General features: G+C 41.5%; 2 protein-coding genes and 1 long non-coding RNA gene across 4 annotated transcripts; 2 read left to right on the plus strand and 1 right to left on the minus strand.

The window, feature by feature from the left end:
- Positions 1-2,899: 2,899 nt before the first annotated feature.
- Positions 2,900-8,119, plus strand: LOC114442032 (beta-1,3-galactosyltransferase 2-like). Its single transcript, XM_028415295.1, has 2 exons — positions 2,900-3,298; positions 6,235-8,119. The coding sequence occupies exons 1-2, from the start codon at positions 3,255-3,257 to the stop codon at positions 7,340-7,342; spliced, it is 1,152 nt and encodes a 383-aa protein (XP_028271096.1). The 5' UTR covers positions 2,900-3,254; the 3' UTR covers positions 7,343-8,119.
- A 2,252-nt stretch (positions 8,120-10,371) lies between these two features.
- LOC114442066 (beta-1,3-galactosyltransferase 5-like) lies at positions 10,372-13,281 on the plus strand. 2 transcript variants are annotated; one of them, XM_028415341.1, is made up of 2 exons: positions 10,372-10,507; positions 11,468-13,281. In XM_028415341.1, exon 2 carries the CDS (start codon positions 11,473-11,475, stop codon positions 12,484-12,486), a length of 1,014 nt encoding a protein of 337 aa, XP_028271142.1. In that variant the 5' UTR covers positions 10,372-10,507; positions 11,468-11,472; the 3' UTR covers positions 12,487-13,281. The 2 variants fall into 2 exon arrangements, with proteins under 2 accessions (XP_028271142.1, XP_028271151.1); XM_028415350.1 differs by lacking the exon at positions 10,372-10,507 and adding an exon at positions 10,522-10,796.
- A 2,324-nt stretch (positions 13,282-15,605) lies between these two features.
- Positions 15,606-18,925, minus strand: LOC114442127 (uncharacterized). Its single transcript, XR_003671319.1, has 4 exons — positions 18,791-18,925; positions 18,464-18,704; positions 18,294-18,378; positions 15,606-16,545 (listed from the first exon to the last, which is right to left on the minus strand). It is a non-coding gene; the product is annotated as an uncharacterized LOC114442127 (long non-coding RNA).
- Between the last annotated feature and the right edge of the window lie 421 nt (positions 18,926-19,346).

The raw sequence follows: 19,346 nt of genomic DNA on the forward strand, positions 1-19,346 counted from the left end.
CAATAAACACATGAATGAAAAAACTGCTTGTTTAAACTCCTATTGTGTGTGTGTTACTTGAAAGTGTGTGTTAAAAATGGGTGGTTGGTGACACAGTTTTTTTGTGTGTAGGTGTTTTGCAACTGAAAAAACCATTTCCTGTAGGCTCCACACACACATGGGGGTGTGCTCTGCACAAGTGATACATTTCTGGAGTAGTAGATTTTCATACAAATTACTTTTGTAGTTGTGAAATAAATGTTGTTTTCGATTATTTGTGATTTACCTGGAAAACACAGTCACCTGCCTCCTTTTCTGAGATTTCTGCATTTCTGTGTATCCAGACAGTAGAGATAAGAATGCCTGGCAACTAAATAAATAAGGCTGGCAGAAAGTGGCGGAAGTGGACCCCCATGTGTGTGGAGCCTACAGGAACCGGTTTTTTTCAGTTGCAAAACACCTAAACACAAAAAAACTGGGTCACCAACCAATTTTTTTTGTGTGTCTCATTCAATTCACATGCAGTTCAACTCATTTAAGCTAATACCCTTTGTGGCATTTGTTTTGAAAATGAATAATATTTGACTTCAAATGTGGCTCATCTTTTATCATCTTTTACAAGGGGTGGCCAGATGGTGGGGAAGGCTTTATCAGGGGGTCCATATACTAATAAAGTAAAATATTCTGTTTCTCTAACCTGGTACCTAAGGAGTGTACCTTTCTGACAGAAGAATGGCTCAGCACAGGAGAGCCACCCCCTCAGGACAAGACTCAGCTGTTCACCTCCCCCTCAAAGAGAAAGGACACTCCTTTGAGGACAACAATGTTCACATCCTAAACAGAGAGGACAGATGGTTTGAAAGAGGAGTTAAGGAAGCCATCTGTGTTAAGCTGGAAAAACCTTCCCTTAACAGAGGTGGTGGCCTCAGATGTCATCTTTCTACCACATACAATGCAGCTTCCATCCATTCCCAGGACATTTCCAAGTCCCATGTGACCAGCAAAAACAATGGGCCGTCAACCCTGCCCTGTAGTCTCCTAATCTTTAACCAGTCATTACACACACTAGACGCAGACAGTCAGACCAACACAGGTAAGTATGGAGACTCTTAGAGCTACTGTTTGTGGGTCCTTCCCACAGACCCACCCACTGAGGTCTGCAACCACATATAAACCATGTTTCCCCACCAAACAGTTAGAACTGATGAAGCTGCTAGGATTAGCAGTGAAATGTCTTAAAGAAAACTCAACAAGTCCCACACTACCCACACTCCCCTCTTGATCACCCCGTCTTTATTCCTCATTTCTCTCTCATCATGCGTCTTGCAAGCCGACCTGTCAATCACCTGGGGTTGCACCTGTGTGGCTACAAACCTAAAAAATATAAAGAATTACTTAGTCATTGTAATTAATTACCCACATGTCCACATAACCACGGGTTCTTCGTTAAAATGCCCTGGTTGTGGGAAAAAGAAGAAAACTGTAAACAACAGTAAACACAAAGGAAACGTCTTCTATGTGCAAGAAACATTTTACATGTAAATATCCCCATAACTAAATGTGAATATTCACATATTTACAGGATTAATCACCCTCAAAATTATTGAAAAATCACTGTTGATTTATTAGCAAGGATCTAAAAACTCACAGTGTTCTATGCCAATACGTGAATTAACAATTTTATGCAGTTTAAAGATTATTGTGCTGCCATGTTACTTTAATGGAATACTTTACTCTTAGAGTGCTGTTTTATTTGTGGTTCCGAAAGGTAAAAGGGACAAATGCACATTCTATACAGAACCAGCTCCAGACTGTGTTGGGATTCATTTTAGGAGTCATGGGCTCAAAGCTTTTCTTAAGGTTTTTCAAGGTAACCACCAAAAGGATTCATCCCTTAAGTTACTGCTACAGGCTGCTGAGGGATCACTTGTATATATATCAATATATACTATTACACCACACTTCTTTATGTAACCTGGATGCCGCTGTTTCCCAGGAGCTTTAACCCACTAGATTTTCATGTTATTTACATATTCACAGCCACCATGCCTGCAAACAGGTTTGCCAGTGTCTTTAGAACATTATAATTGTGGAATTACTGGGCTTGGCCCCTGACTTCCCTGATGCCACGCTGGCTGTGTTCCAAGTAAGTAAACTTATTATTATGATAGACACATTTCATTATTTGGCTATACTGCTTGTAACTTCACCCTAACAGTGAACAGAGTTGCACTAGTAGTCCCAAGTTGCACTAGTAGTCTCTTAAGACATCACACTAAGAGTCTAAGGGACTAAACCTGGCAACCATTTACACCCTAACCACTCATATGTGTTCTAATAATAGAGTGGGACAGATAAATAACATTATCAGGCTAAAAGTTAACACCGGAGTGTGTACTGAGGCTAGAATTGGAGCAGATAAGCATTGGGCTGGCAAAAGTTGGACTCCATCCAGTCCACTTCCTGATCACTTTTTCTCTCAGAGTATAATTTAAAGGTAGTTATAATGACAATAATCTAAAACAACCTTTCACAATCCATTAACCAGACCATCTCCAATCCATGTAAATATGCTAACTTCCAGTGCACAGTCACTGTAAACATCAGACTGTATCAGCAACATGACTGGATGACCTGATTCTTATTCTGTGTCTGTCTACTTCTATACAGCAACAGCCCACACATAGAAGAAGGAATGGACACCGTTTCATTTCAACACATTTGGAATACACATTTTAAACAGAGACAATTACATGGTGTTTCCTGCCTTAACATTAACAGGAATCCAAACCTCTGTGGCGAAGCCCCTGCCTCCTCCTCTTCCTTCCACCAATACACACTCATAGAAAATACCACAAAACAGCATGAGCCTATTCAATTTTCAGATCACAATTAGCTTGAGGTGGTGGAAGGATGGGCTGGTATATTCGGAATTTGTAATCATCATCATCATCATTATCACCATCTCTCTCTCTTTGTCTCTCTGACGTGTGTGTGTGAAACCAGGTGAACAGCCTCACCCTACACGAACAAAGTTCACGGAAGGTGTGGAAGTAAAGGGCACAGTCTCTGTCCGGGTGCGCCCTCCTCCACATCCTCTCTCTCACTCTCTCTAGCTCTCTCTCTCTCTCTCAATTAAGTTTTGAAGCAAACGCGTGTATAAACTGTTATTCTGGGATGAGTTCCGATCCGTTTCTGGGCTTCATTGCCGAAGTGAAGCACATAGAGAATAGTTAAAGAAACGAGGAAGGAAAGAAGGACGGGACGCGGCAGTCATGGGGGATCCAGAGGGTGGCTCAGGTGGGAATAGACTGAAAAGGTAAGTGCTCCATGCAGACCTTACCTTCGCCAAACACCCAGTGAAGTGGATGAAGTTTAAAAAATGACGCTTGCTATTTGTTAGTAGACCTAATCCTGCATTTCCTCAGGTTCAAATTAAATGAACGATTTTGGATCAGAGCACGCGGTCGCGTGTCAGCTGACTGGGTTGTTTGAGAGAAGCAACAGGTCGGCTGAGTGCTTTCATTTTTTTTTGATTAGTTCAAAAGTGAAACAAAACACAAAACCTATGTGTCCGTGCGTAAATTACGCGCATTTAAAATGCCAATATAAACATAAATTATAATAACCGAAGATGTATTGCGAGCTTTGACATCATTGCGCGTGATTCTAGGAATCAAGGATGTGACAATTAAAAGCTCTCTGATTTATTCATTTCTGGGAGTCTCGTTTGTCTAGCAGGACTGGAATAACAGGAACACGAAAGGTCTTGTCAGGTTTCAGTTCAGTAGACAACTTTGGGTCATTTATTAAAAGTTATTACCAAACTTTCTTATAGCAAGTGCACTAGCTTGGTGCCTCCTTTTAGTTTTATCTGTCCATCAAATGCTGTTAATAGAGCTTACACTGCCCCGTGCTGTTTAAGTAAAATGTCAAATAACAGAGAAAATGATGAAATGAATTTCAGACTCTACCCTCTCTAAGCCACAGTGCAGTTTCCCCTTCTCTCTCTGCCTAAGTCTGTCATAAGGGTAAGGCCACATCAATAAGCCTGGGCACCACAGTACCATAGAGCCACACTCCTCTGTCTCCTCTGGTGGATCAGTCATCTGCATCAGTAAAGCACAATAAAAAACAAAGTTTGTATGTTGTGTTAGTGTGGAGCATGTCCCCAAAGACACATATTAACATACAGTGAGAGCACAGGAGGTCTGGTTGCACAAGACTCAGTGGGGACTGTGACCGGACACGAGAGGCGTTGGTGGCGAATACTTACAGATGCAGCCATGATTATGACAGAAAGACTAGGAGGCACCCTTAGATCCTTGGGATGAAAGCATCTATTATTATCTATTATTTGCATCTAAGTCAGCAGCCCATCCAGTGACATAATAAACAACATGCACGACAAGATGAAAGATTAAAGAACCCCTAAATGTCATAACAGTTGTAAAGTATTGATGAAGCTGAGGCTGAATCATTTGGAAGACAAATATGACACTGCTGCATGACAACGTCACTCCATTCAGCAAGGAGGGTGATCATGACTTTGGGCTGCGTTGCTGCCTGGAGAGCTTCTGGAGGGTGAATTCCCAAGTTCATAAAGATAGCTTACAATATAATGTTAGGGTTGTTGTGAGCCCTCTAAAGCTTTACGCTGGATTCTGGGCATGCAAAGGTGTGGGGTTGTCTGACTCAGTCATTCATCCACTCACTGCTCGTACATCTGCTTTTTGCAGATTCCTTGATACATACATTTCTTTTCTGTTTTCAACAATGGAACAAGCTTTTTTATTTTTTTTCCTCAGTCATGTGGTGGAGTTGTTGGAGCAGCACTGGCCTGGTAAAGCTCAGAATCATTTTAAACAAACAGTTGGCATGATGAGATGTTTTAAATAAGTGCCTATATTAACACTAGCAATGGTTGCAGAGGTAATGTTTAGTTTAAAGCATGCTGATGCATGTGTCTACACTTGTCACATCATCTGTCAGACGGCTTCCAAAGAGGTTATGCACTTTGTCGTGTTGTAGTTTTTGTTGTCCTTAGTGTTAAAAATGTTGAAAACTATGCTTGTAGGTCTCCCTAAAAATGCTGCTATTGGCACATAGTCCACCTCAACAGCTGACAACACCATACATGGTGGTTCAGGATGGACCCACAGACCCTGATTTCTGTCCATGTTTGGATAGGCTCTCAGAGGCCTCTTTCGTGCCTTCTGCCTCTGAGAGGACCGCATGTGTCCATGCTATCCACATCCATGATGGTACTTCATAATGACTTGTTTTAATTATGTCAAGGTGCTGAGTGACATAAATAATACAGTTTCACTTACTCCACCTCTTTTGTTTTATTTAAATTTACTCTCCCGGTGCCAACATGGCACCAGTTGGGGCCTGGGTTATATGCAGTCTATGTCAGTCTGCTGATGGGTTTTAAAGCTGTTTATTCAGTTCAACACCTGCTGTATGTACTGAAATGTTCGGGTGTGAGCAGGAATATCTATTTTCAAATGATTAATGGATTTACGTACACTATCACTTAGCTTTTTGCATTTTGAAGGTTGACATGAAAAGGGCAGATGGTTGAAAACATCCAGTCTTTAATGTGGGTGAATTGTGTAACTCAAAACATCCTGGGGCCGTAGTCACAAAGATTCTTAAGATCCCCTCTTATCTTAGCCTAAAAAATTGTACTAAATTGTACTAAATTGTACACTAAACCATGAAGTAATAAGTGAAGTGAACACATCTTTTTAGGCAATAGTTAGGAATACATTACTGATTATTTTACTGATTGTTTTAAACTAATTTAAATGTTTCTGTGTTGCTGAGCCACAGACATGATTAACAGTGACATAAAATGTGGCAAATGAGCTCAAATTTGAAGCTCATTTGCTCATTTGCTGTGTGTGAGGTGTTTAGCTAGTAGCCTATAGATCTGAAAATAATAATAATCCACCGCCAGTTGAGGTTGGATTTCTGCCTGAACACATCAAGTGGCTGATGTGTACACATGGGAGGTTTCTTTGGTGCACAGACAAGCCTCAACAGGTTTCCTTGCGACATGCAAAGAAAAAAGAAAACAAAAGACATGGACTGACCGAATAAACAGTAGGAACAGGACTGACTGCAGTCAGTCCTGTTCCTACTGTCCACACACATGCACATGCACAGAAATGCCAAACAATACTTTCTGTCAAAATGTTATTAGAAAACATCTTTCTGTGTCTTTATCTGCTTTTCCTATCGTTTCAGACCAGTTGAGAGTCATCAGAAGAGGTCTTTGTTTCGCTCCTGGTTCCAGTTCCTGCTGCTGCTGAGTCTAGTGGTTTTTGTTTGTTGCTACACCCTGTCCAACAGCTCTCTGTCATGGTGGGAGTACTTTCCTCTACAGAACAATTACACGTGGTTTGTTAGCCAGACTCCTCGTCATATTTTTCCTCCATATTATGTCCACCCAAGACACAGAGGTCTAATAAAGGAAACCTACACAACAACTACAACTACAGAACCTCCCACTGTACAGCCTACAGGGATACAGTACCACCAAGCCTATCCTCGTAACTATCACTTCATTATGGATAACACGGAGGTTTGCAAGAGCAAGACTCCTTTCCTGGTCCTGATGGTTCCAGTGGCACCACACAATGTTGTAGCTCGTGATGCAATCCGCCAGACATGGGGCAAAGAAAACCTGGTCCAGGGCGAGGCGGTGATCACTCTATTTTTGTTGGGCATCTCTGGAACAGCTGATGTTGAGAAACTCAAACAGGAGAACGAGCAGCACCATGACCTGATCCAGAGCGACTTCATAGACACGTACCTAAACCTGACCATCAAAACCATGGTGATCATGGATTGGCTGGCCACAAACTGCCGCTCTGCCGCCTACGCCATGAAGGTTGACTCAGACATGTTCCTCAATATTGACAATCTGGTGATCATGCTAAAGAAGCCAGGGATCCCCACACAGAACTACCTGACAGGGATGCTGATGTGGAACAGGCCTGTTGTCCGTTCAAAAGACTCCAAGTGGTACGTTCCGGAGGAAATGTACCCAGATCCTCAGTACCCGACATATACTCTTGGCATGGGATATGTCTTTTCAAATGATCTCCCGGAGAAATATGTGCAAATATCAAAATCAATCAAACCCTTTAACATAGAGGATGCTTACATAGGGATGTGCATGAAAAAATTAGGATTTTCACCCACATCGCCACCAGATCCCTCTCAGTTCAAGGCCTACAACACAAACTACAATCGCTGTGAATACTCCAGAATCATTACCTACATTCTTGGTTCTTCAGAGGAGCTGGTGAAATACTGGACAGACTTGAAGAAGCCTGGACCACCTTGTTAGGACTAAGAGTTTCAAATATGGACAAAGAAATCCTGCTGGGGGTTTACTTTAGAGCGTCCTATTTTGAAAGTGTATTTAAGGGTTAAACTCTAGTAAACTCTACAGAAGAAATGGCAAATGTATTTGTACCAATATGAAGGGAATATGTATTTTTCAAGATGCACAGCTGTTGACTGCTAGGTCTGTGAATTAATGATTTTCAGAGTATGTTGTGTTGGTGTCTTCCTCCCTTTATGGTATGAGATGCACAAGCACTAAGGACTGGGATACAGGGAATATTTTTTAAAACAGGGAAGGAAAGAGCATGTTGTCAGTACTCAGGAATGATCAGGAACAATCCTGAAATAAAAAGGCGAATGTAAGTCATTTAGCTAAATATGGACTTAATATAAAGATGAAAATATTATTTCTAATTGAATTAAAATACTATTGATGGCATATCTGAATTTGTATGAATTGTTACAAATCATTGCTTTGCTTCTACATAATAATTGTGTGTGTGTGTGTTATTTTATTTGTAACTTTGTTGTTATAATCAGCATGTCCCAGCCATGTTAGTCACTTTTTGGGGTCCCAGGTAATAATTTGACTTAATTTGTAGCGGTTTTTTGGTCCGTTATTATCATAATATAATCATATTTTTGGTCACAGTAAGTCCCATAAGGCTGTTTAGTTAGTATCTGCCACTAACCTGTACCAAAAGATGGAAAGGTAATCAGATCGATCTAAGCAGAAAAGAAATGTAGCCTGAAACCGGTTTCTACTAAAAATAGAAAGCAAAACAAGGCCCAGGACTGATGTTCAAACATACGCAGGTCTGCTCTGTTTGTGAAGCCCTCTTAACAGTATTAAAGCATTCTCAGTAGGACTATTTTTCATTTGTCAATGTCAGTTTTATTTATATAGCACATTTATAAATTAATAATTTATATCGCCCACCAACGTGCTTAAACATTAAAATACATAAAATAAACTCAAACTAATAAAATACATAAAAGAGACAAAGTGGAGTAAAATACAATAAAACAAAGATACAATCATGAAACATAAAGTCCCCAAGAGCTGCCAATACTCAGGCGAAGGCAAAGGTGAACAAGTGAGTCTTAAGTAGAGATTTAAAAGTGGTGAGGCCATTTGCCGACCTCACAGCTCGAGGCAGAGCATTCCACATTCCTGTTTGTGCCCACAGGAATACTTGTATTCATTTGATAAGGAAGAGTAGATTCAAAACAAAGATGTGACAGGAAATCTAATTTTACCTCCATTGCACATGCTGTGGTTTATGAGGCCGTCTTGTTGAGAAATTGTCTACTCACTTTTGAAACAATGCAAGTTACATGTTGAAAACGTGTGTGGAAATGTACATACATACAACATCTGCAAATCTCTCAAGGGTTGAAATAAACACGTTAACTTCGTCACTTTATAAAGTTCATGGAAGTGGTTAGATTGTTAGTGAAAATGTTTTAGCATTATTCTTTCATCAGGCGTGTTCTGTTTCAACGTGACTCTTTGAGACGTTCATAAACAGCATATCAAGTTGCATTCAAGGTCTGAAGTGTCTTGTCCGGTGCCAATAAAAAAGCTTCAGAGCTCCGTGTGTGCGCGCGTGCTGTGTTCTTTATCTTTATTGGCTGTGTTAGAAAAAAAGACAGTAAAGGCAACATTGTTATCCTTAGTGTATTTGTGCATTTCACTTGTGTAGTAATACAGTTGGTATTTAAATTTTGACATTAGAATGAGTGTGCTGTCTACAGGGTGACATCTAGTGGTAGAAAAATGCTCTTGCATTAAAGATATGGGGTTGGGGGCCTCGGTCAGACTAAGTACCTACAATTTTAAATTGTATTCAGTCTATTAACTATCATATTATTGGTCAACAACATCATAAGCAAGGTAAATACACCCAACCCTCAGACTTTAGAGTCCATAAAGTAAACCTAAGGTAAAGCAAATCAACTCCAAAGCACTCCCACCCTCAAGGTTCTCCTGAAATCATTTCTGCTGCTGCTGGGACCTTTCTGGTGATTCATCTGTCCAGATCACAGTATCACAGTATTCTAAAGGTCCCGGGTCTCTTCACTGTGAACTGTAGAAGAAAAGGGCCCACCTCTCATGCAGGTAATACAATACAGTACGTGTCATAGATATTTTTATGGGACAGCAGTGACTGGAGAACAAAAAAAGGACTACAATAGGTAGGAGCAGACAAAGAAACAGAGAAAATAGAGTGTCGCCCTCCGGCTTCTCACCGTATACTGTAACATTCCTCATATTGTCACATGTGCACTCCCTTCCTGGAGGAAAAGCTGGTGGAAACTTTTAGTGGAGGAGCCTGGAAAGTTAGCAGCAAAGGAAGCACAGCGATCCAACTCAGAGCCTGATCCACAAAGATATGATTTGTGACTCTGTGCAAAAGCTTACACACAAGTAGTCTACACAAAAATGCTTATGAAACGCACATGGTAACATATCTGGTTGATTATCTAGTCTAGTGTCTGCGCTCATTAGAGAAGGAACGCAAGGAAGAAGGAAGAAAATCCTTAACTTGAAAATTCTCATATTTCAGAAGCTGGTCGCAATCATTGCATTTTGTATTTTTTAAGGTTTAAATAATATCATTTAGTTGTGGATTCATTTTTTTTTAGCTGTGACTGAATCATCTGAGGCGGCACGGTGCTCACCTGGTTCCTGGTTGGATTCTGACTGGGGCCTTTCATTCATGTTCCCCCTGTGCCTGCCTGGGTTTTCCCCCTTGTCCTCCACCCACATTCTAAAGGCATCATGAATAATTGGTCAATCTGTCTGTGTGTGTGTGTTGCCCTGTGATGGACTGCTGACCTGTTCAGGGAGATAGCTGGGATAGGCTCCAACCGCCCTCCCTCCCTCCTGGGTGGATGGATGGGTGGATGGATGAATGGATGGGTGGATGGGTGGATGACTCATCTTGACAGAAAAATGCGGGTCACATATGGGCATGCGCAACAGGTTTGATACCGATAGTGGCTCAGACTATATAAGTGTGGGCGGGGCTTCAGTCTCAGGTAAACTGTCAGTATTAGCGGATTTCCAGCCTGTAGGACCACGGATCGGACCTGTTGAGAAAAACAGCGGTACGGACAAACGGTGCATGTAGGACAGCGGGACAGGGACAGGGACTCTCAGGTCAGTCTGAGGCAGACGTGCCTTCATGTCGGCTGTTCGCTTGACTTTCTTTGTTTTGAAACTGAGCGTTTCTCTCAGACTTTTTATAAGCTGCCACTGCGCTATGAAGGAAGTCAAACTGCGCACGAATAAAACTTCCTGGTTTCATTTATTCCGCCTCCTCCACTAAGACTAAAACAAATGTGTCAGTGAGCTTATAATGAGCAGAGCACGTGTTTAACTTGGTTGTGTCCTTACAGCCGATTCAGGCCGATATCACATGGTTGTAGCTGCTGGACACTCGCTGCAGGTATGTAACAGTAGTCCGCGTTTGTGCCAGCTCAAAGCAGGAAATTGCTCCGTTGATGTGGCACACAGCACCGTGCGCTGGGGCCCGAACTCTTTTTAGATGTGAAATATTTCTATTCATTGTTTTTGTTTGTTTGCTTTTGCCACAACATGCATTTACTCCAGCAGTCACTTCAAAAGTATCGAGACGACTGTTCTATTAAAACTGGTTAACACGCTTGAGTTTTTTTGTTGTTGCCGGGCTTGGATTTTTTCGTGTAGCCTGCAGCTGTTTCAGCATGTGTAAGCCTATGTTGTAGGTGTGTTATGCCATTTATAGCACAAAGTTTGAGTTGTGCATAAAGACTGAACTTTGTTTTAAAAAAGTGTTTTCAGCCGGTGCCATTTCATTCAAGTACAAATACAAACTTGGGGTTTTCTGGGAGAAGATATTAAACATCAGCCAGTTTCATCTTGTTAACCTGACAAAGATTGAACTGGACTGAAACCTCAGTACGTGTTGGTGTAAGCTTACTCTGAGGATGGATCAATGGTGTGTGGTGTCATAATGCTGAAAAACAAGTTTGTAGATAAAGTTTTAAAACTTGACTGTGAGGTGTTAAAGTGTTAGTAGTTGTTTGTTTCTAAAATGTAGCCTGCTCATTTGATAATGTGACTTTTTCTTCTGCCTAGTTGTAATGGATCGCAGGATCAGGATTCTAAAACGCATCCTCATAGGTGCCCTGGGATCCATGACTGTTTTCTTCATCTATGTCAATGTGGCTGGACAGAGTGGGCGATGGCAGCCTCCACCTCACAAAAATGTATTCTCACCATCATCATCACCATCAGCTGAAGCACAGTGGAAGGATCCTGGACCATATCATGTGGCCTATCCACGAAACTACAAATTCATCATGGATGACACGCCAACATGTAAAAGCACGACTCCCTTCCTGATTCTGATGGTTCCTGTTGCACCCCATGACCGGGCCAGTCGGGATGCCATCCGAAAGACTTGGGGAAGTGACAAGGAGATTCAGGGTAAACTGGTGGAGACCATCTTTATCGTGGGCCTTCCTGGAGGAGCGGATGCTGAGCTGCAGCAGGTCAGACTCAGAAAGGAGAACCAGGAGCACCACGACCTGATTCAGAGCAATTTTCAGGACAGTTACCGTAATCTGACTATAAAGACCATGGTCATGCTGGAGTGGCTGGTTAAGCACTGTACCCAGTCTTCCTTTTTTATTAAGATTGACTCGGATATGTTCCTTAATGTCCCAAATTTGGTTAAACTGTTGCTAGATCCTAATACAGCTCAGGAAAACTACATGACAGGGTTAGTGTGGTGGCACAGCCCAATTTTAAGAAACCCATTCAACAAGTTCTACATGCCCAGATATGTGATTGCGGAACCAGAGTACCCACCATATCCTCTGGGCATGGCTTACGTCGTGTCTTTAGACCTTCCCAAGAAGATCCTGAGCGTCTCCCCTCAAATCAAACCCATCTACATCGAAGACGCCTACCTGGGCATGTGCCTGAAACAGCTGGGCATTTCTCCTACTGACCCACCTGACCAAAATATGTTCATCGTCACCCCCGTTCATCCTCTGAGCAGCTGCAGCCTTTCTAGAGTGATCGCCGTGATGACGACAAGCATCCCACAGATGACAGAATACTGGTGGAGGAGCAAACATGCTCAGTGCTGAACTTTATCAGAGTTTGTGGTGGTCGGGCAGACCTTCAGGTTTAAGTTAGATTATGGAAGGTCTATTTTGTGCCAACCTGAATCGGATCAAAACATCGAGTTTACATCAGATCAGGAGGCCAAAATATCAGCATGTCCCATCATGTACCTGACCAGTACATAAACGTGAACTAAAAGCCATAACGGACATTGGTATTAACATATTATTATATGATGCCAGTTTATAGAACATGTTTTGCATAATGCAAAGTGAACAAACAGCACATCCTCATACAAACTGGTTTCTGTGTGAGGGTCAAATTTGAATCCTTGGCTTTTAAATTGTGCTACAGAATGTAAAATACTATAAAAACAATTTATGAATTTCAAGTCAAGATTTGCACTGATACTGTAAAAATGATCAGGTTTCTAACTCAGTGATGTGATGTGAGAGATGAGACATTCAGTACATATAATTTATAATTGTATATGTGCATTGCACTTTTGATAATGTGGAACTTTGGCTGTTATTGACATGTAGTGTGTCCCTTGTGCCAGCAGAGGGCAGGCTAACATCAGATAAAACAAGTTATTTCTGCTGCTGCTCAGTGACACAAAGCATCTCAGGAAATGATCATTTAAAAATGTTTACAATATGAGGCACTTGATTGTGTCATAAATGTTTTTATATTAGGAAACAAACAGGATTTAAATTTGCTTTAGAAAAATTGTCCTTGATTAAAAACAATCAACAATTTCCTGTGTCTGAATCTACAAGGTATTTTTGTAAAACTTTCCATGCTAACAATACACAAAGCCTCACACCTACTAGCTAAACATTATATCTCTTTCATAAGAAAGTGCTTTTTTTCCTACCTACTCAAAGTAGGTACTCAAAGCAACTTGGGGTTAAGGTGGGGGGGGGAGGTCAAGCCCCCCCACACACACACATTCAGGTATCTAAATATGTAGTGTGGATGGAAGCATGTTAAATGAACGAGCTTCCTGTGTCTTGGTTATTTGAATGTTGGTTATTGGATGATATTGTCCGTTGCATCATGTTCTTTACATTGATTATGTCACCATGCTCGATAATCTGCTCTTGTTTTAACTGAAAACCTCCCTCATCATGTAAGCACATGCAGCCAGGCAGGGTGGTACACTGAAGTAAATGTGACTGGATGCTTCTGGTTCATTATCAATGAATCCAGTGCGGTTTCATATGGATTAACTGAGTTAACTGTGTTTATTGCATTTACTGCTCATTAATTTCATGAAAAGTGAATGGCAGTGGCATGGCAGCGACTCATGTTATTTGTCCTTCATCTCCAGCGCACCATGATCTGTTTACTGTTTTAAGGCCCTGTACTTATTCACATGCAAATCACACAGCTGATAAGCAAACACTGGGCTTTCTGTTATCTATCATCCGTGTTCTGGTTTAGGGTTGGCATCATGGCTGCATCCACAAAAATTAACCCGACAAATAGACGTTGGTGTGCATTTCACAACTCTGAAAGTTAGAATCATTGCCTTTGCTGAGCCTTTTTTCTTTTGCTTTTACAGACGTAGTCCATATATTTCCTCCTCTGCTTCCTGTCTCTGCCCACCAGACAGTTTGTTTGGGTCTGTTTCTGCTGTGTGTGTGTGTTACCAGGCCCATTTATTGTCTTGCTGTTTCAGGTATAAACACAAACCTTCACAGAGACTACACAGACTGTCCAATTTGTACATACACAACAGAGGAAATTGCTTGTCTTCTGGTGTTCCTTTGATGCTTTCAGATGGGCTTGAGTTGATGGATTCCTGTGTTATGTGCTGTGGGTAATAACTGTGTGTGCAGGACAAAAATTATATTGAAGATCAGAGACTGAATTTAATAAGAAGCAGTTGACAGACACACCAAAAGAATAAAACTACAGTTTGCACCGCTAAAACAACAACATTTAGGGAGATAAATGGCTAAGATGGATGGGAGGTGGAACGAGAGAATTATAGTGACGGTGACATTATCATTCTTCATCAAACTTCATTTGTAAATTTCGTTTACATTTTAAAATACAACACACACACAAACAAACCCCTGCTCCAGACCGGCTGTCCTCTCTATCACCCTGAAAAAAACAGATTGCATGGCAGGGTCATAAACTTCAGCTGGTCCTGTTTCACACACACACACACAAACAAACACACACACACACACACACACACACACAAACACACACACACACTCTCCTTGAGTGAGTGTAGAGTAGTGTAGTAAGTGTTCCAGATACATCTAACTGGACCAGTATTTCTGGTTAAAATAAATAATAAATAAATAGGAATAAAGTGTTGTATTGATCCCTTTTTTTCACAATACAAGTGAAAATAAAATAATTACGTATATAAAAGGTAACGGCTTGTAACAAAGTAAATATCCTAACAGTTAATTGAAGAGCAATAATTAGGCCGACAGTCTCTCACCGTTCATCTGTGAACAAAGCTTATGGTGGATCTGTACAGTAATCCTGCTCTATTGGAGGACTACACAGTGAGAAGTGAACACTGAAAATAAGTCAGAAAATTACCTCTAACTATGAGGAACAATCACTGCTAACAAACCCAGCCTAAAAATCCTCAGTATGTCATTTAAACTGATCTAATTACATAAAACTGTGGTGGGAAATGTTTTAACACTCTACGCACTATACTTTAAATTTGTGTTTTATAAATTGACTTTTTGTTGTTTTATGTTTTTGCCATGCTACTAAATGATTTTTGTATGTGCAGGAAACGGTCATATGCTACACACTAATAACACACATTCATCCTCTCTAATGGTCCAGCTCTGATATGTGGCTGAAACCTCAGGTGGCTGTAGCTCATGTGTTTGTTGTAAGTTTGAAATCTTCAGGACTCAGCAGTTGGATTCTGATCAAGTTTATACTCTCTCCTTTCTAAGAATGTAGGAACAGTGGACATCATTTAAAACAAAAAATATGTAGCAACAATTTTGTGGGATGGTATTTTACAGAACTGAGCCCACAGATCGAGCAGTAAGACAAAAGTGGTTAAACAGATCTCTCAGTAGAAGCTGGCTGTTAGAGCGACAGAACATACATGAGAAGGAAACAGAGGCAAAAATGCTGTGGTGGATACTTTAATACTGGTAAAGCACATCAGAGTAAGTCAGACTAAGATGATGTGTCGTTCTTTATCTTGGACTTTGTCTCTCCCCCCCCTCACACACACACACCATGAACAAACCATTAATGTGAAAGTAAGCCAGACCCTGTGGTGATTTAGTGGTAACAGACATTGTGAGGGTAGAGGCCAACCTCTGGGTCTCATACTATCTCTCTCCATTCACCAGTCCATAAATAATCCCACAGACACACTGACATGAGGGAAGCTGCAGCTGGAGATGAGGGATGGAGGCAAAAAGACAGAGAGAGATGGTGTCTTTTGATGACCGGAGAGAAAGAGCAAACACAGCAAAGGAAAGAGACAGGTGTGGGAACAGAGAGAGATCCTGATGTCCCGCTGCTTCTGGTTTTGGGTCAAAGGCAGAGAAGGGACCTGCAGCACAGAGACTGGTCAGATCGAGTCAATGGAATTTGGAATTTTGAATTTTGAGTTGCTGGAATGATGTGTATTTTTTGATCTTTATAGGTGTAGTTTGAGTCTGGTAGTCTAAGAGCATATGAACTCTCGAAGAAGCTGACATCTTGAACCCCATGAAAGTGGTCCACAGCCACAAAGAGGACCAGCGTCATATCTGAAGAAATCTTTTGGGATCCACTGAAAAAATGAGAGGTTGCCCTAAAATTTGCATCTCCGGAGGAGTTTTTAAAGCCAGTGAGCTGACACACAGGGCCATTTGGGGTGTAATGATTATAACCTCTTAAGCTGTTGACATCTTTGAACACTGAATGCTGTTTTTCTTCTCTTTACATCTTGTCAGGGTTTCACCACATGGACCCCTGCCACTCAGGTTCTCACGATCCCTGTCAAAAGAGTCACTCCGCAGGCTGTGAGAACCACCGACGGCCTCGGCTGCTGGGGGGACCTCGTGCTGTGAATCTGCTCCCACGACACCCTCGTGCAGACACAAACAAAAACACACACACACACAAACATGCCACAAGTCAATGTATGTTGTATATACACAGAATCAAACAAGCATACATAATGGCACACACAGCCTCTTTCTCCTGACTTCTCTCCACTATCCTCTCTTTCTCCATCATAATAAACACAGCTGTTCAGGCTGCTGTGCTACAGATGCTCAGTAGTCCTCAGGCCTGAATGTGCTTTTTCAGGAGTACCTGATATTCACTCTGAAATGCACATACCTGTCAAAATTTAAAGGATAAACCTTACACTTGCTAACAATAATCAGTGATCTACTATTATTAGTCTGAATCATATAATTAGTTTGAATAACTTTCAAGTGTAAATGGTTTGATTTCCCATTCAGTTGTTTTGATTGATTGATGACATAAATAACATTATAAATAATAATGTATGGAATAATAATATACAGATAATGTTATAATAGATGAAACTGCCACAGTCACAGTGTTCAGGCTTTGCAGCCTAGTGTGGGGCCACTAGACACTGTAACTCTGTCCAGGGCCATAGTGGAGACGCATAAACTACTTTACATAAGAAGGAACAAACAGCAGCACCTACAGCCTTCATCTGTTTATTTAGCTCATTTAAGAGGAGAGTAAATAAACTGGAGGAGTTTCAGCAGTGGTGATAGCTCAGTCACATCACTGCTATAGTCTCACAGCTGACCCAGCAATTAAGGCAAAGCGCAAGACTTCCAGAATCCTCACATGGTGTAAAACAGCTTACACCATCCACTGCGGTTTGAGCCAGGCCTATTCTGTATTTAGAAGTTTACTGTAGTTCAGCGATGAGACTGAGCCTTTTCTCTCACGCTGTCGTATGGTTACACCCTATCTTCTATCATCTCTCTCCCAATCACTGCACACATTCTGGGACCCTGTTACATGTCTCCTCACATTCTGTGCACTCTCTTTCTCAGTGTTCCTCTTGCTTGTTTTGCAGGCACCCACCTCCTCCCCCTCTCCACCTTTCACCAGGGGACTCAAGACTCCACACCGGGACGGGCTCAGAAACCTCCTACAGAGTTCTCTTACAGGATCTGCTGTTCCATTCAGGGAGTCCAACTTTTAGTTGAATTAAGGTTTTAGTTAAGGTGATTAAGGTAAGATTTTAGCAGTTACAGGATCATGTTAGTTATATTTAAAGGTAGGGTAGGAGATTTTGAAAACTCAGTGAGAGTCAGCCAGAGTTCAAAAGTAAACACACGCCCCTTTCTCTCGGAGCTCACCCCGAAGCCACGCCTCCCAATCACATGGACGCGCATTACCTGAAGACGAGCTGCGGTCTGTGACTTCGGCCATCATGCACGTACCTCTCTGGTGCGCACAGAGCAGGAAGAGAGTGACAACCAGCCAATACTCCACCCGGAGGATTGGCTGATGTTTTTAGTGTTTTATAGCTTACACAGATGATTCATATTCTTCGTTTTAAAGCGAAACTGCCGAACTAATCGGTTGCTATCGGATTGTAAAGAGAAGTTACACTAATTTAACAAAAATTGCATCAGAAGGAAATCTGCTGTATGTTCCAATTATTTGTAACTTTACACACTCCCCCTCTTACCACACACAGAGTTTTGTTTGAGTGTGTGCAGATGCAACATTGATTGATCTTGTCTATTCATAAATAACATACTGCATATCCACCAATTATCTCTATAATAAAATGTCTCTATGTTTTTGTAAGTCGGGTGTTTCAGAGTTCTCTTACTGTGTTGTTTCTTCAGCCATGGCGTCCATCCTCAGAGAATGTCTCACCACAGCCCATTAGCAGCGCTGATGACTCTGAGGACAAACTGCAGCGAGAAACATCATCAACATCTGTTTGTGGTCCACACAGGGAGGTTGAAGGCCATGTGAAAACAAAACAACAACACTGACAAGGTCTGGAGCAGGGACCAAACACGGGTTCCCATGACTGTCACCCTCCTCCCAAACATCTCACCCTCCTTCTCCTCCCTTGTTGTTTTTTTCCTCCTCCCTTTGTCCTACTCACTGCACATCGCTACATCTCACTGTGTCTTCCTTATTATGTTCTTCTCTTTCTCTACTGCTCTGTTCCCTTTCAGATCTCTGTCATTCTCCTTCTGCTACTTTTCTTCTTTTCATCCCATCCTTCTTCCTGTCAAAACATGAAGATACCCAAGGTTATCTGTCTGTAAATACCACCTGGTGGAGGAAAGAGGAGGTCACAGAGGCAGAACATACAGTGTTTTGACATCTGACTGAATCCAAGGTCTGTCTATAGTTGTGTTATATACTTATATACTTTTTTGTGCGCTAAAATGTTGCTACAAGGCAATATTACTGCACACATGGAGTTGTGTGTGTGTGTGTTTCTACATGCCTCTGAGTGTGCGTGTGTGGCTGTGATAGGGTGCAGGTGGCAATTTCATCATCAGCAGAGAAAAGTGCTATTAATACACCAAGAGTCTGAGAGGAGCACACACACACACATACATGAGAAGGATCACACAGTATACAAGTAAAGAAAACACATGTACACAAGAAAAAAAAGACTTGTTGTGCTAAAGTTCCAAAATCAGACAAAAGAGTACTTTCACAAAAAAGCAGATGAAAGACGGGAAACAGGAATAAAGCATGGGCGCTGGTCTTGTCTTGCCTTAGTGCTCCTGGCTCGGGACCAAACACACAGTCTTACTGCCTCCCGTGGGGAGAGTAACTCCAGGCTTGAATTCCTTTGTGTTATTTCATGTTTTCCTCTCTGCCGCAACAATTTTTCCCCGAGACACAGTCTGTGCAC

This window comes from Parambassis ranga, chromosome 1 (assembly GCF_900634625.1).
Source record: "Parambassis ranga chromosome 1, fParRan2.1, whole genome shotgun sequence".
Lineage (NCBI taxonomy): Eukaryota > Metazoa > Chordata > Actinopteri > Ambassidae > Parambassis > Parambassis ranga.

Excerpts from the sequence above, each read along its gene's own strand:
- LOC114442032 (XM_028415295.1), top strand. The coding sequence starts at position 3,255 with ATGGGGGATCCAGAGGGTGGCTCAGGTGGGAATAGACTGAAAAG. Across the intron at positions 3,299-6,234 it reads GGTGGGAATAGACTGAAAAG|ACCAGTTGAGAGTCATCAGA; the intron begins GTAAGTGCTCCA and ends CTATCGTTTCAG.
- LOC114442066 (XM_028415341.1), top strand. The coding sequence starts at position 11,473 with ATGGATCGCAGGATCAGGATTCTAAAACGCATCCTCATAGGTGCCCTG.